Source organism: Octodon degus, unplaced genomic scaffold (assembly GCF_000260255.1).
Source record: "Octodon degus isolate 3935 unplaced genomic scaffold, OctDeg1.0 scaffold00008, whole genome shotgun sequence".
NCBI classification, from domain to species: domain Eukaryota; kingdom Metazoa; phylum Chordata; class Mammalia; order Rodentia; family Octodontidae; genus Octodon; species Octodon degus.
Window position 1 is genome coordinate 24,565,845 of NW_004524584.1, and position 16,349 is coordinate 24,582,193.

Consider the following 16,349-nt stretch of genomic DNA (forward strand, 5'->3'; position numbering starts at 1 on the left):
AAAAAAAAAAAAAAAAAGAAACCCTCTGGCCTTGGTCTCCCAGAGGGCAGAGCTTACAGGTAGGTATGTGCCATCACTTGGCTGAGGCTCTAGTTCTTGGATCTGTCTCTAATTCTTGTTTTAAGATTTCTGTAGTTTTACACTGGCTCATGGAAACAAAAACGTGGAATGTATGTATTTCTTTTAACGGCACTCTGTGTTTTCTTTCAGTGTATCTGGCACTATAAGATTGTAAAGCAGAAGGCAGTTATTTGCATACTTAGTAGTACTCCAGGAAAATAAGAAAACATGAAGCGGCACGTTGTTCCCTCCTTTGTTAGTAGACTGTGGAGTGGCGTCGCTTCACGTTCTCTGTGTTCCTTCCATCTTGTCCGTGGAAAGCCTCGCAGGCACCAACTGTGTATTTGAACTCTAGGTTTGGGTGATTCCGAGTACACGTACTTCTGCAATGGGGGCAAAGTGATTGATAAACGACTGCAGCAGCTTGGTGCCCGGCATTTCTACGACACTGGCCACGCCGATGACTGTGTAGGGTAAGAGCAGTGCGCACCCGTGTGTCCAGGGAGCCGCTGTTTACGCCAGCACAGGGGAGTGCGCGGAGTGTGTCCGGAACGACCTTGAAAGTCAGAGGACAGCTTTAGAGCCCTGAGCTCTAGGGCCCAAGAAAACGGGCCAGAGCTTGACGGCCGCTTTTGCTGATCTTTTGCTGATCTCGTGGTCTGGCGTCTGCCTGTGTCACCCTTCTCAGTGTGCTGCAGGGAGAGTTGGGAGAGGTCCCAGGAGCGGTTACCTGCAAGTGTGGCAGCTTTTGTACAGCGCAGCATCTGCTTACAGCATCCGAATGTGTCCCGGTCAGCGCAGCTCTGCCGTGGAGGGGCGGCAGCGCCAGGGCTGTGGATGGACAAGACCCGACTGGGCCCTCGCCTCGCACCACCTCGTGGCCGTTTCTGCCAGGCTAGCAGGAATATGCTTTTCATTCTTCTGCTTTGCTTTGTAGAAATCAGTGCTTCACCCTGTGGCCACCTTTGAAATCATCCTACTGGGTTTATCAAAGGTCTTTAGTATTGTCATAGTACAGTCCTATCACTTAGCTCTTATTTTTATTTTAGCCAGAAAACAACATGCACACTTATTTTTCTTCCTGCTAAGTGCACGCGTAAGTGAATTTTCACTCACTGTGTTAATGACTAGTCTCTATGCTAGCAGCAAGCTCAGCAGATACCTCACTACTAGACTTCGGGGAGCATGGTGGACTCTACCCACATTTCCACCCACCTCACCCCTGTGCGGGTTCTCTGTGTCCTTTTTTAATTTATTTATTTATTTGGTACAGGGTCTACCCACACTGCTTGGACTTGTATCGATCCTCCTGTCTGAGCCTCCTCAGCACTGGGATTACAGGCGTGTACCAGTTGTAGTGGCCAGCTCAGTGCGCCCAGGCGCAGGGCCAGCAAGGAATATGGTACCAAAGCTTGCAGCCAGGTCCCTGTGTTTATGAGGCAGGTGCTTAGACCACCAAGCTGTCTCCCTGGCCCCTCTCTGTCCTTCTCTGTGCTGTGAAGCTCTGATTTTTTGCCTTATCGCTAAAGCACATGTTCTAACTCCCCACAACAAAGCTCCATGACTGTTCCTCCCATTTCTTTAGTTTTATCTCTTACTTTGACTTTTTTTTTTGCCAGAACCTCGTTATTATTACTAAATTATGATTAATCCTAGTAATACTGATATTAATCTAGGTTCGTCAATTATCCATATTTCATGTCTCTTCTAAAGCTTTTGCTTGCCATTTATTGGATCAAGTATTAAAATTTTGAATATACATTTTATTATGTTTTCTGTTTTTTTTAAACAAAAGCTCACTATGTTGTTCAGGCTGACCTTGAACTCATGAAAGAAAGAGTTCATGACTAGTTCAGTTCACAGAAAGTGATTGCTTTCTTTTTCTGAGGTCAGAGTCATTTTTCCTAAAGTTCTTACCCAAAAAATTATTCAGAACTGATAAAAAGACTTGTGTTTTTTAATTTAATGAAAACATGTCATATTAATCCAGAATAATTTCATGCTGATATTTTCAGCTGGAGGAGAAAGATCAGTAAATGAAGCAAAAGAGATGGTGAATCTGACTGGCGTAGTGATTATTTGCCACATCAGAGCAGCCGCGGATTTTGCAAAGTTGAGCTGGTTTCATTAGGATTTAGCGTGGCTCTTTAAGATTATAGCCTCTTAAATTGAAGATTATCAACTCTTCTGGGAATGTAGAAGAATTTGTAATTATTATCTTATTACTAAAGTGCCTTATATATCACTTCATTTCTTTAACTTGTATGCATACTTATTTACTTTTTTATTTTATGGAAAAAATAAAATTTTATAGTAAGATAATAAGAGAATATCAATAGTTAATACATTGAGTATTTTTATCTTTGAAATAGTTAATCACAGTACGGAGAAACTAGTAGTATAGCTATCTTGTATTTTGATTTCTTCCTTCCTTCTTTCTTTCCTTCCTTCCTCCCTTCCTTCCCCTTTCCCCTGTCCTAGTTCCTTTTTGCCTTAGAACAAGCTCATTATTTAGAGATAGAGTGTTAGTGAATACATGATAATGTCCTGCTCTTTGGAACTTCATTATTTATCCTTGTTTTTCAGTTTGTCTTTCTGTCTGTCTTTCTTTCTTTCTTAATGTATTTAGTTGTTACAGGGTCTCACTACGCAGCTCAGTCCCGTGGTGATCCTCCTGTTTTCAGCCTCCCTAGCACTAGGATTACAGGCATGTGTCACTACGACCAGACTCTGGCTGGCTCAGCCTGCCCTGGGAGCGGGGCTGGTGTGGCATGTGGTACCAGTGACTGAACTGCAGTCCCTGCACTTGCCTAAGCTTGCCTAGTCTGTTGAGCTCAGTTTTTATTTATAGTTCATCGTAACGTTCCTTCTTCTTTTTTGCAGTACCAGGGATTGAACTCAGGACCTTGCACTTCCCAGGCAGGCACTTATGCCACTGAGCTATATCCCCAGCCTTCTTATTAGTTCATGTTTGCAGTACATCATGATTACATTCCTTGTCGGGAGTATACATCTCAGTTCTTTTTCTTTCTTTCTTTTTCCCTTTCTTAAAGAACTGAAAAGACATTAGGGCCCCAAAATAAAAGATCCGATCAAAAAGTGGCCAACTGAAATGAATAGACATTTCTAAGAAGAAGCAGTACAAAGGTCAATAAATACATGAAAAAATGTTCTACATCACTGGCCACTAGAGAAACACGAATTAAAACACTGAGATTCCATCTCCTAAAATGGCCCTCATCAAAAAATGAAATGACAACAAAGGCTGGCGAGACGGTGGGGAAAGGAACCTGTCCACCTTGTTGGTGGGCTGTAAACTGACGCAGCCTCTATGGAGCCAATGTGCAGTCTTTGTTAATCCTTTTAAGTTTGTGGTGGTGCTCAAGTTGCGAGTAGCCTCTGCCAAATGGGTGTTCTCTGATGTTCCCTTCGTGTGTTTGGGAGGATGACTCAGGCATTTCTTTGTCTTTCTCTTTTTATCACATCCCAGTTTGGAGCTTGTGGTTGAGCCATGGATTGCTGGACTCTGGACCGCTCTCGCAAAGCACTTTAGGACAAGGGAAGGGCAAGGAGCGCTGACCTGGGCCCCTGGTGACTCCTCAAGTACAGAAGCTATGCAGCCAGAGTCCTTGCATATGCAGTCTCAGATGGGCCTTCTGAGGCTGAATGATTCAAGAAGAAACGATTCTGAGGTTTTAGGACAAAATGAGATGAATAGAGGTCGATCGGGCGCTGTGATTGAAGACCCTGAGTCCTCGCTGATCTGCTCAGTACCCCCACTCTCACAAGCCTCTCTCAGTATTCCTGCTTTACCTGCAGCATATTTACAGGTGCACCTGCAGGAGCCCCGGGGCCAGGTGAGCCATTGCACTGTATGCTCTGTGAGGTCATTTAACCATGGCTGTTGGCTTTGGTATTTTTTGCTTTTATTATATTTGGACAAAGGTAGGTAAATGGTGAGACCCTGGCCAAATGGGATCTGTTGTCCTCCGACTGTAGATAAATGGGATTAGCACACAGCCAGCCTTTTTCTCTGCACAGTATCAGTGAGTACTTTTAAGCTCCAGTTTCAGAGTCATGTGACCACCCCAGGGGCCTGGGAAGCCAATTACACTTCCTGTCTAGTTCTTTCCGAAGAAGTAGCTGCCCATCTTTGGGTTACAGAGTGGCTTGTGTTACTGGTGGGGCATCCCTAACGTGAAAATCAGAAATGCTTGAAATTGGAGTTTTGAGTGCTGGTATGATTCCTTGAAAAAATTACATACCAGTGTCAGTCTGCATTCTGTCACCATGGGAAAATGCCTGAGAAAATCAGCTTATAGGCAGAGTGATTGACATTGGTTCAAAGTCTTGGGGACCTCAGGCCTTGGTCACTTGGCTTTGTGGCTTCTTGGGGTGGGGGGGTGTGGAGAGATGGCACAGCATGGCAAGGTGCCGGTCTTTGGGCAGAGTGGCCCCAATCACAGCACCCAGGAAGCAGAGAGAGTGAGGACTGGGCCAGGGACATGATATACCCTTCAGAGCCCATCCAATGACCTTCTGCAACTCAGCCCCACCCTGCCAGCTGCACCTGAGGCTGTGCGTAGTGGGTGAGCGGTTCCTGAGGCCAGAGCCCTTGGTGTCCAGGCCTCTCCTGAAGGCCTTCTCTCTGTCTAGTGCTTCACGCTGGACGCGAACTTTTGGACAGTGTTCTAGGACCCACAGTGCAGCAGTGCCGGCTGACGTGGGCAGGTGCTCTGAAAGCAGGAAGTGGAGGTGTGAGATAGACAAAAAAGTATAAATATATGTGAACTGCTCTTCTGAAGCATGAAATCTGTGTGTCTCGATTTTTACCTTGGAAATGAGCTCTAAGCATCCAGGAGGTTTGATCAGATTTTACAGATCCTGAATGGTCACTAAGCGAGGGAATGACATGACTGCAAATTGCTTCTGCATCGCATTTCCCCCATTTGTTTCTCAAGGAGGAAAATCAAGCGTCTGTGACTTCAGCTGAGCCAGTCTTTCGAGTTCCAATTTCAAAGGCAGTTCGGCTTACTACGAGCGATGCCGTAAAAACCACTCTGCTTCTGGAATTGGACATTTCCGTAAGTGGCCAGATTTATTTCTCAGCACAGCTTTGTAGGATGCCCATGGAGCCTGGCGGTGCTTGGTTTCTCATCCTGGGAGAATGAGAAGTCGTGGAGGTGACACGTGGCTGGATGTGCCCCATTGTCCTCCTCACCCCGCTGGCAGTCCAGGAGTCGAATGTGATTCCGTCCTAGGAGAGGCGGGCGAGCGAGTGCCCTTTCCGACCACGCCTCCTCCCTACAAGAGAGGAGCCCAGCAAGGAGAAGAAAACCAAGACCAGGGCCGGTGGCCGTGATGGCTTCTTTAGGCTGCAGCGTATATGTGCTGGTGTGACTGGATGCTGTGCAAAGTGCGGAGGGTCCGATTTGCATTCTGTAAATGGGCTGTGACAGAACGCCCTACGGTGCTCCGTGTAATTGCCAGGTTTCTGTTCTAAAGTAGCCCTGATCAGCTTTGTGTTTTATTAACTGGGCTATTTTATTTTATTTTTGCAGTTAGGATTCTTTGCTTATGTATTTTGTTGCTGTTGGCTTTATTAGTACTTGGCTATGGTGTATATTGGGTGCATCATTGTGGCGAGCTGGTACACATACGTACAACTTTAATTCTTTTCGTAGAATTCTTTGTTCAGTTCTTGTATTAAAATGGTCACTGTGAAAACTGTCTCCTTATTATTTGCGACGTGAACACGCAGCATTCTTCGTTGTGGCTCCTCTCTAGCAAACAGATTTCTCCTATCAGCCTGGCGATGCCTTCCACGTGATCTGCCCCAACAGTGACTCCGAGGTGCAGGCCCTGCTCCAAAGACTGCAGCTCGCGGACCTGCGTGACCACCACGTCGTCCTGCAGATCAAGGCCGACACGAAGAAGAAAGGTGCGCAGGTGCGGGGCGCGGCGGGGTGCAGGTCCAGGGCCCGCAGCCTGCTAGGGTGTGCGCCCAGGCGAGTGGCCACGCTGGTGTGGGGCTCGGCCGCTCGTGGGGGTTGGAAGCGCCCGCTAGTGTTGCCGGGTGATGGCGCTGAGCAGGGTGACTGCAGACTTGGTGCAAGATCGGCACTTGGGGGCGTGCGGAGAGTAGAAGCCGCCGCCGTGGAGCAGCGTGAGCACAGCTGCTTCGGAAAGGGCCTTGGCCGGTGTGCTTGCTGCTTACCATCTGCGGCTGCTTCTATTCTACAAAGTAATTGCTTTCCCCATAATTAAAGTCAATTATTTATTTTTAAAATACTGAAGCACATTGGTTATTTTTCTTACAATTTTTTGTTTTTTTCTTTGTCTTGCCATTTTGAACTTGAGATTTGTCCTGAAATACTTTTTGAGAATAGTGTGTGTTTTAATGGAACGCTAGTTTTTTTTAAAGATTCTTTTCCATTCTTTTATTTGGTATAGCTCGAATTTATAATTTCTTTATGTGACATGGGCCTTTCTGCTGTAGTCATTCTGGAATGTTTTTGGCTGATAAATATGGCCACCAGCCATCGTACTGTGCTAAGCGTTGTGCCCGGAAGCGCTCGCTGGGTTGCATTCCCTACATGTGTTTTGCACTGTCTTCATTGTCTCTGTCCTGAGCATCTTCCTGTGTTCTCTTGGAAAGGCGCCGCCCTCCCCAAGCACATACCTGAGAGGACGTCCCTCAAGTTCATTTTTACGTGGTGTCTGGACATACGGGCAGCTCCGAAAAAGGTATTTTCCTTGTTCTGTGCGTAGCTGCGTTACAGTACGCTTGTCTCTGTGTAGGTTCTCTTTAAATGCAATTAGGCTCTGCCTTTTGAACCCTTAGCATATCTGTATGGCACACGTAAAACTTAGTTCCCAGGGAGGTGTTGCATTTTGGTGTTGTTTGTCACCAGACTCCGCGGCCAGCTCCGTGAGCCCGCGTGGGGCCAGTGCGGCCTGTGGTGCTGGGAATCAAGCTCCGGCCCGGCACTTGCCCAGGCAGGCACTTAGTCTGCAGAGCTGTCTCACCGGCCTACATCAACTTTTTTTTTTTTTTTTTTTTTGGCAGAAGCAGGGATTGAGCTGAGGCTCCTGAGCCCTCTCCCCGGCCCCTAGATGAACATTTTTATAGTAAACTTTGCACCTAGTTTGAAGTTGTTTAAAGTATTTTATTTTATTTTATCTTTTTGCAGTGTGAACAAGTACCTTTTTAATCACACAGAGCTATTTCCCAAAGCAACCCGTTCTCAAATCAGCCATTTTCTATGAAATGAGATGTTTGTGGCAAGTAGCTTACCAGGATAGCTCAAATCTGCCCAGTCAAAAGTGAAATACAACATGGCAGTAAAAGAGAGCCTCAAGCAACTTCACACTTATAAATGGCCCACTTGTGACAAGCTGCGTTCATTATCTACCACTACACTACACACACATAAACACATATATAATTTTAAATTCAAAGAAAAGATGAAGGCAAAGTTAGCAATTTTGCAATAGTAATAGGCCACAATTTGGTCCTTGTATGACCAAAATGGTTTTTTTTTTTTTTCCCTCCATATTTTTATTTAAAGTATTTTAGTAAATTCCTTGGACCTGAATTGCTACTTAAAAGGTATTTACAGCTTTAGGTGTACTAGTTTTTCTGTTCTCTGTCAGTTGTAGTTGTAATAAGACATTTTTATGTTGTGTTTACATTGAACTTTTTTCCCATTAAAATGAAATTTAAAAAATTGATCCTCAAGTCTTTTTTATCCAGACCTTGACTTTACATAGCACATTTAAACGGTGATGAAATCCTGTGCTGTCTGAGGACACGTTGCCAGTTTGTATGTCACTGATGACAGGAAGATTATGAGACTTAGGGTCCCCTGGGCACACACAGGCTCGGCACTTCCAAAGCTATTTAGGTCCCTTTGTGTATTACTGTATAATTCCTTACTGATGATGAATCAGAATTCTTTAGGAAGGCTTGAAGGTTTTGGTGGATTATATTGGTATTTAGGTGCAGTCAGAGATCAGCAGTCCACTAGAGGTCAGTATTATCCCAGGAAAAGTATTCTCTGGAACCTGATTTCTTTTAACAGTCTCCCTCAAGTGGACAGCTGCGCACCCTTTTCCGAGCTTGCCTTGCCGAGCTTGGGCTGCCCTGTCAGCACGAGCAGTGCTGGAAGGAGGCTGCCTCTTGCAGTTGTTTTTTTTTTGTTTTTTTTTTTTTGTAATTGTTTTTTCCTGTTCTGGGAAAACAAAATCCTAGATATAATTTAAGTAAATATAGAACTAATCCACTGTGATGAGATGTTTTGACGAAATGTAGTAAATTTACAGTTTTGGTTTAACTCTTTTAAAAACATATATATATATTATGTATGTTTCTGTTTCTACTACAAAAATAATGTCCTCATTATAGGGGCCAGGGAGATGGCTCAGTAGGATAAGCGCTTGACCGGCAAATGCAGGGATCTGAGTTTAATCCCCGGTTCCCCCAAAAAAAAAAAAAAGAAAGAAAAGAAAAGAAAGAAAGAAATTATAGATATAAATGAACAAGTCACCCAAGAAGTAAAAGTTTTTGATGCCTAAACCTTGAGTTTAGCACTAGGGGACCGGGATTCGCTCCCCTTGCTGTGCTGGCCCTGGCCCTGGGGCCCGCTTAGACAGCACCTGAGACTGGACGTGGTGGCACATGCTTGTAATCCCAGTGCTTGGGAGGCTGAAGACAGGAGGATCACTACAAATCTGATCTGTGCTGTGAGACCCTGTAGGCCCTGTATTAAATACATAAAAAAAAATAAAGAGGGTTGGGTGATGGCTCAGTGGAATAAACGCTTCACTGGCAAGCGCCAGGGCCTGAGTTCAATCCCTAGTTCCGCCAAAAAAAATAAAAATTTTTAAAAAATGAAAAAAAAGCCTTTGAGTTTATATTATGAATCCTATAGTGTATGTTCTACTCTATAGTTTGTCCTCTTAAAGTCAAATCTGTGTACATCAGTATGGGATGATTTAAGATATTTTAATGGATGTACCATGGTTAACTGATTTAATCATGGAAAAAAACTCTAGATGAACATTCTTTTTTTTTTGTTTTTTCAATGTATTTGGAACATGGTCTTACTACATCGCTTAGACTCATAGTGGTCCTGCTGTTTTCAGCCTCTCCAGCACTGGGATTATAGGCAAGTGCCACCATACCTGGACGTGGTGGCCAACTCAGCGTGCCTGGGTTGGGCCAGTGTGGCATGTGGTGCCAGGAATCGAACTCTGGTCCCTGCGTTTGCCTAAGCAGGCACTTAGTCTGCAGAGCTATCTTACAGACCTTAGATGAACTTTTTGTATTAATCTTTGCATGAGTTTGAAGTCATTTAAAGTATTTTAGTAAATTCCTTGGACCAGAATTGCTACTTAAAAGATATTTACAGGGGCTGGGGAGATGGCTCAGTGGAATAAGTGCTTCTCTGGCAAGCGCAAGTCCTGAGTTCAATCCTCGGTTCCACAAAAAAAGAAAAAAAAAGATACTTACAGTTTTAAGTATACTAATGTTTGTGTTCTCTGTCAGGTTGTTCTCTATAAATAAATGTTTTCTATTTTAGGACCATAAAGTTTCTGTAGTTCTCAAGTAAAAATTATGTTAAAGTATTTATAACTGCCATTGTTTTAACCTGTAATTGGAGAAACATTGACTTTCGCATTTACAAACTGTTATTGGTAAACTCTTTGTTACCTTGCCTAGATCCATGCTGTGATTTGGGCACTGATTGATTAATTCATTTCTGTAGTGCACATTTATGTTCAGCACTGAGGTTGGGCGTTGGAGAAAAGCATATAATTTGTTGGTTATCACTTATTTTAGAGAAAGGTTCTTAGACTTGTAGTTGCATTGCAGGCAGAATGATTAGCAAGTCTGTTTTATCCAAGAATTTGGACTTGGTTCAGTTTTTGAGACTTGGAACTTGGGACTTCGTTGGTTTTCTTTCTTTGTTTCTAACACTCTGTTTCCATACTGAGTCCGAGATGACTGAGAATCCACGTATAGGTGGATCTTTGGGTCCTGGCCCTGCTGTCCCTTCAGCCTCTGTCCCTCATTCCCTGTCTCTGTGTGCAGCTGCATGCAGCCAGGAGCACTGTGCTTTGCCTGCTCCCCTGCCTTCACACCCCTGCTGCACCTTCTGTGAGGACCCCTACTTCCTGCTTCAGGTAGCTAACCTCTGACTCAGCTTGCTTCCTGGGAAGCCTAGGGCATGCTGGGAAGCCCAGAGCATGCTGGAAAGCCCAGGGCATGCTGGGAAGCCCAGGGCATGCTTTGTCTTCCTGGGCCCTGGGGCCCACTGGTTACCATTATTCATTTGCCTCTGTTGTTGCTGCCAGCCTATGAACCTTGATAGACAAATATAGGGCCATCTGGTCCCTAGCCCCTCATTTGCCCAGTGTCTGGCTTATTCATAAAAAGCACCTCACTTTCTCCAAGTTAACGCTGAGAGGGTAGTTTGTAGTCACCTGGTGGGGCAAAAAATGTGTGTTCAGAGTTGAGTTGTGAGACTTTGTGATCGCACTCTTGTCTGTGTCATTGGAGACCGTACTTGTGACTGCTGAGGTTGCTTAGCTGAGGGGAAAAGGGACTGAAGGTAGAACATAAAAGTAGAATTGTCCTAACAGGCCAACACTAGTGCAGACAGAAATCGCTTTTGTTTTTCCGACAGCACTCACAATGGCCCCTCTGCTTCTTTGGTAACTGAGCACTGTCCCCAGGCGGATTCCAATCTAACACTCTCCCTGTTTTCTTTGTTCTCTGTGGTGGGGCTGGAATCAAGGCCTTGTGCATGCTAGGCTAGTGCTCTACCCCTGAGCTACACCCCAGCCCCTAACTCAGTAGTGCTTACCACAAGGCAGGGCTGTCACTGAAGTCAGCTTCCTTTCCAGGCATTTGTGCGCGCCCTGGTGGACTACACCAGCGATGGTCCCGAAAAGCGGCGGCTGCAGGAGCTTTGCAGTAAACAAGGAGCTGCAGATTACAATCGGTTCATCCGGGATGCCTGTGTCTGCCTGTTGGACCTGCTCCAGTCCTTCCCGTCCTGTCAGCCACCACTGGGCATCCTGCTTGGTGAGTCGTCACTTGCATCGTCACCTCCGTTCTTCACCCACTGATAGGTGAACAGCCAAGCCAGGACAGCTCGCTCCGCTGTGTGGCCTGCGCAGGTGTCGTGGGCACAGGTGCGTAGGATGGTGACTGCTTGGGTAGCATCTGGCATCCCGCACTCCCGGAGCGCGGACAGCCGGCTGTGCTCTAGACGCCAGAGAACCCCTGAAAGGCCTTTAGATGTTGCTTCAGTCATTCCGCCAAATTTTGTCTGTAAATATGTGAGCTTTCTAAGAATAATCTTCCTGAAAGAGTATCAAATCCAGCTGACAGTGGTGACCAGAGGGTGCAGAAATGTCTCCAGCAAGGCAAGTCCGTATTGAGGACCCTCCAGGAGCAAGCAGGGCGTCTCTGTGCCGCATGGTACAGACTGACGAGTGCAGGTACTTGGAGGCAGACCCCTCCCTGAAGTACTGCAAGTGGACGGAAATCCAGCGCAGTGACCACAGCGATGCTCGGTGTCTTCGTTACTTTTTACTCCTTGGTGGGGCGAATACCCGACACTCAAAATGAAGGAAGGAAAGGTTTATTTAGCTCACAGTTACTGGAGGGTTCAGTCCATATTCCGCTGGCTCCAAGGCAAACAACAGCAGTTCATGCGGCAGAAAACAATGAAGAGCAGAGGAGGAGCAGCAGCTGCAGCGGCGTCCATCAAGCCTCTATCTTCCTTCTACGGTGACTGGGAAGACCAGCGCTCCCCAGTGAAGATCAGAGCTCCTCCAAAGTGGCGCAGCTGTGAAGGTCAAGCTCCTCTGAAGACTGGGACTTCTCCAGGAAGCAGGGCGGGGAGGCAGGAAGGTGGGCAGGGCTGCAGGAAGCCTTTCTCAATTCCTGGGCCCTGCCCACCGGCAGGGCTAGGCCCTCATGCTGAAAACTGCGGGAGCTGATTCAGCCAAGTTGACACAATGTGTCAACTAACACTGGGGATCCTCACCTCCGACAGAAGAGACGTCAGCGTCTTTGATGACCATCAGGGTGTGTGGCTTCCTCAGATCCTGTTTTCCTGCAGTGTAAGGAGTCCAGGCTTTGACGTTCACGTTTGTCTTTGGTGACACTGAAGTTTTTCTTTTTAGATCAGTAGAACTGGATGACCATCCAGTAAAGGGCATGCCCCTTTGCGAGTCAGGTTTTTGTTTCTCCTTATTATTTCTTAATGTGTTTTCTCTTTTCTCCTTCCCCAAGTGGCCAAAACAAAGCATTGCCGGGTGAGCCTCCCCGACCCCTTTGGTCCTGCCCATGGGCCAGTGTCCTAGGCTTCTCCGTCCGTCAGTCAGGTGGTGGGGCTCAGGTAACAATCAGAACACCGTTCAGGGAGCTAAAGCAAGTCTTGGAAAGTTCTTAAACGTACCTGAGTGTTTCAAGGTTTTAGGGTTTGGGGTTTTTTTTATAGATTCCTTTTACCTTTTCATGCATTTATAAAAATAGTGTTATATGGCTATATACAGATATTGGGACATACAAAAATTTAAATTACTAAGGTGAACCTTTTGCTAAACCTTATTCAAATACATCTTAAAACACTAAGCTATTTATTTATTTATGTATTATTTTTGATACTGGGGATCAAACTCAGGACCTTGCACTTGCCAGACAGATGCTTTAAGATGCTGAGCTATCTCCCTGGCCCTCTGTTTTATTTTTTGTATTTTAGGGAAGGGTCTACAGGGTGTTCAGGGTCTCACTGCTGAATGAGACTTGTAGTGATCCACCTGTTTACAGCCTCGCACGAGCTGGGATTACAGGCGTGTACCCCACACCCAGTCTCAATTGCCATCTCAGCGCACCACTAGGGGCAGGGCTGGCACGGCAGGCCTGGGAATGAAACCCCTGTCCCCTGCTCTTGCTTGCAGGCACTTTAATCCTGTGGGCTATTTGGCTGGCCCTCCTCTATTTTAAATAGTTTTTAAATTTTGCTTAAATAACTACCAGAGGCACACTGTGCTTGCCACAAAAACTGGGCCTGAGGGTTCACACTCGTAATCCCAGTACTGGGGAGGCTGAGACAGGAGGATCATTTCAAAGTTTGTCAATGGGTGATTCAAGTATTGATCACTTAACTCTTTCTCCGAGAGCACCTATGCAGTTTGGAAGCCACTAGGTTTCAGGATAATTTGATGTAGAAATCACCACCACCGGGCACATGTTTTTTGTTTGTTTTTTTTTATAACATATTACGTAAATATAAGAAAGAAAAATATCGTATGCCTCTGTGTATTTGCAATAATCCTTAACATAATGAGTGGTCTTTCATCTTTTTAGGGTTGTGATTTTATTTTCAAAACTCTGGGCATTTTGTGGAAAGCTATACCCCCACAGGAAGGGTGAGTGTGCCCTAACTGAAAACTAGGATTAAAAACTACAAGATAAGTTAATTTAGATATTCTAAATAAGACACGACAGGGTCACATTTAGGCCTTGAAGTTTGTTATATATCAGTAGTAAATTAACACTTGTTTTTTTTTTTTCCTAGAACATCTTCCTAAACTCCAACCCAGGCCATACTCTTGTGCAAGGTAACTGAACATAAAGCATCTTTTCCCCCCAGATCTTAAGGAGGTCTGACTTCAGGTCCTTTATAGCACCAGTTCATCAGGGGAAATGTCTGCGATGTGTGGGAGCGGCTAGGCGTGACCAGCTGTGACGAGCAGCTGGGAGGACCCATCGTCCAGCACATGCTGGAGCTGGGGTCCTGGGCGGCTCCCCTCTTCCAGACCTGGTTCCCCACTCAGGGAAGCTGGCCTTGAGTTCGCCCACCACCCAGGTGTTGGAGCTGGGTAGGAACAGAGAGAAGCTCCATGACCGAGGACAGGGCGCTCCACTGGGAGGACCAGGCCTGCCCCACCTCGGGCCTTCCTACCCTGTGCAGTGACTACCCTTGCCCGTCAGCTCTCTCTTGCCTTCCTCAGCCACCGGGCCAGAAGGCATGTAGGGGCACTGAGCGAGCCTAACGGAGCTCTCTGCCCTTGTGGTGTATAAAAAGAATCAGGTAGAAACGTTTTCTAACCGTGTCTTGGAGAAATTTTAGTTTTCTGAGTGTACATGTAATATATAATGTATATATTTATATGATATATATATATATCATATATATATATGCACTTCAGTTACTTGCTAATTTTAACTTAATAAGTACTATATGAGATATTTCGCAGGATTTGTTTCTGTTGCTTCACAGGATGAGAGGTCTTTATAAATTTTGAGTCTTACTTGGAGACCCTTAGGGCACCTCTGTTTTATAAATCTTATCTACTATTAAAGCAAATAAAACAGGACATTTTTCTGAATGGTATCACAAGATGGGCAGAGGAAGAAGGGGTAAAGTAAGGGAGATTGCTTTTCTCTGAGGAGTTGGAAGGTAGATTAGAGCCCATTCGGAGCTCTTTTCTCACTGCAGTAAAGAAAGGGTTCTGTACCGTGTGTGCTGGAGCTGACATAGAACTCACAATGTGTCTCTGCAGCTCGAGTTTGTCCCACCCAGACAAGCTTCACTTTATCTTCAGTGTCGTGGAGTTCCTGTCTCACACCCCAGCAGCAGTGACGCTGCGGAAGGGCGTGTGCACGGGCTGGCTGGCCGGCGTGGTCGCCTCAGTTCTTCAGCCAGACTCCCTGGCACCGCACGCACACAGTGGAACAGCCCTGGCTCCTGAGGTACGAAGGGAGTGGGCCGCCCAGCTTCGTCAGCGCTGCTCTGTCTGCTTGATGAGGAAAGGCAGTGTGGTCTCCTGCACTGTGCAGTGCGGCGACAGTTACACTCCTCCAGAGGAGGTGTACCTTGTACGTGGATTTCTGAACTCTGTGGGAGGCAGAGAAGCCTTGGCGCCTGTCACTCACTGGGAATTAGCTCGGATTCCCTGAGTGTGGGGAGCATTACCTCTTTGTAGTCACTCTTGCCTTGCCTGCCCCATTCCTAGGAAAGAAGCCTTTGCTGAGCATACCCTTGGCACATGGGGCTAGCGGGCGGGCGGTCTCAGAGCTCGCGTCCAGGTCTGGTCCTGTGCCGACACTATGTGTGGAGGAGCGCTGCTCTCTGCTTACCCGTCATTTCTTTGCCTGCTGAATTTTGCCCCACAGGACTCACGGTCACTCATCACTCTGGGGGCATCTGTTGTCTTTCATGTTTCCCCCACTAGCAGGTCAGCTTCCTGAGGATGGGGACTCTGATTTGTTCATTTCTGTTAACGAGTGGCTCCAGTGAGTCAGCCTAATGTCATAGTAATCGCCATGTCATCCAAGTAGGAGCAGTAGTTAGACCCAGCTCTGCTAACCTTTCATGGAGAAGGTTTAACGGTCAAGCTCTTCATGAACATCTTGAATTTTCCTTGAATTAAACGTGTGTACTGAACACATACACAGCTCTGCCACCATGAAGGTGGATGGACCCTGTTAGTCCTGCTGGCCCTTAGCGAGCCACAGTGGGGCGTAGGCATAGGGCGGAGTGACTGGAAGTGCCACATGCCGTCATTCTTCGGTGAGAATCCGTGGCACATGAAGAAATACTTGAAATTCTAACAAAAAGATCTTAACTGTACCACACACCTAGCTTTGTACAAATAATTCTGCATACTGTTACGTACATTATTTTCATTTAAAACTTTGAGCCCCACCTTGGCGTTCATCTCCATTGGTTCTTGTATACAGACAGGAAGAACTGTGTCTTTTCTTTTGCTCATTTCTTCATAGTATATATGACTCATTGCCTACTAGAAAGCAAATAGTCCTTGAACCTAGAAAAATAATTTATGATCTATTCATCGTTCCCAATAATTCCACCATGGCTTTTGTTCAACAAACTTTTCAGTAAGTGCAGAAAAAGAACTTTCCAAGGCCAACATCTTTCTCTGCAGTGACAAATGTGTTCAGAGTTTCTGTAAGATCTGATGCTTTTGTTGCAGTTAATGCTGTTTTCTGACCAGCGTTTGTGTTTTTCTGTTCTTAGCAGGTCTCAGCTTGGTTCTGTGCTCCTGTGTAGATTTCGTGTAGACTTACCACAAATGGCTTCATATTGCAGATATCCATCTCTCCTCGAGCAACCAATTCCTTCCACCTACCAGATGACCCGTCGGTCCCCGTCATCATGGTGGGTCCAGGCACTGGTGTTGCGCCCTTTATTAGCTTCTTGCAACATAGGTAGGTGCTTGTTTCGGTTAGTGGGGAAAATACC

General features: G+C 45.9%; 1 protein-coding gene across 2 annotated transcripts in view; it reads left to right on the forward strand.

The window, feature by feature from the left end:
• The window catches only part of Mtrr (5-methyltetrahydrofolate-homocysteine methyltransferase reductase), a 27,687-nt gene that overhangs the window by 7,232 nt on the left and 4,106 nt on the right, over positions 1-16,349 (forward strand). For both annotated transcript variants that reach the window (XM_004625195.2, XM_023706680.1), the window contains exons 4-12: positions 416-533; positions 3,551-3,917; positions 5,022-5,144; positions 5,848-6,001; positions 6,719-6,807; positions 10,972-11,152; positions 13,659-13,701; positions 14,647-14,836; positions 16,197-16,315. In XM_004625195.2, coding sequence (XP_004625252.1) covers positions 416-533; positions 3,551-3,917; positions 5,022-5,144; positions 5,848-6,001; positions 6,719-6,807; positions 10,972-11,152; positions 13,659-13,701; positions 14,647-14,836; positions 16,197-16,315 — 1,384 coding nt within the window. The remainder of the gene's footprint in view (positions 1-415; positions 534-3,550; positions 3,918-5,021; positions 5,145-5,847; positions 6,002-6,718; positions 6,808-10,971; positions 11,153-13,658; positions 13,702-14,646; positions 14,837-16,196; positions 16,316-16,349) is intronic.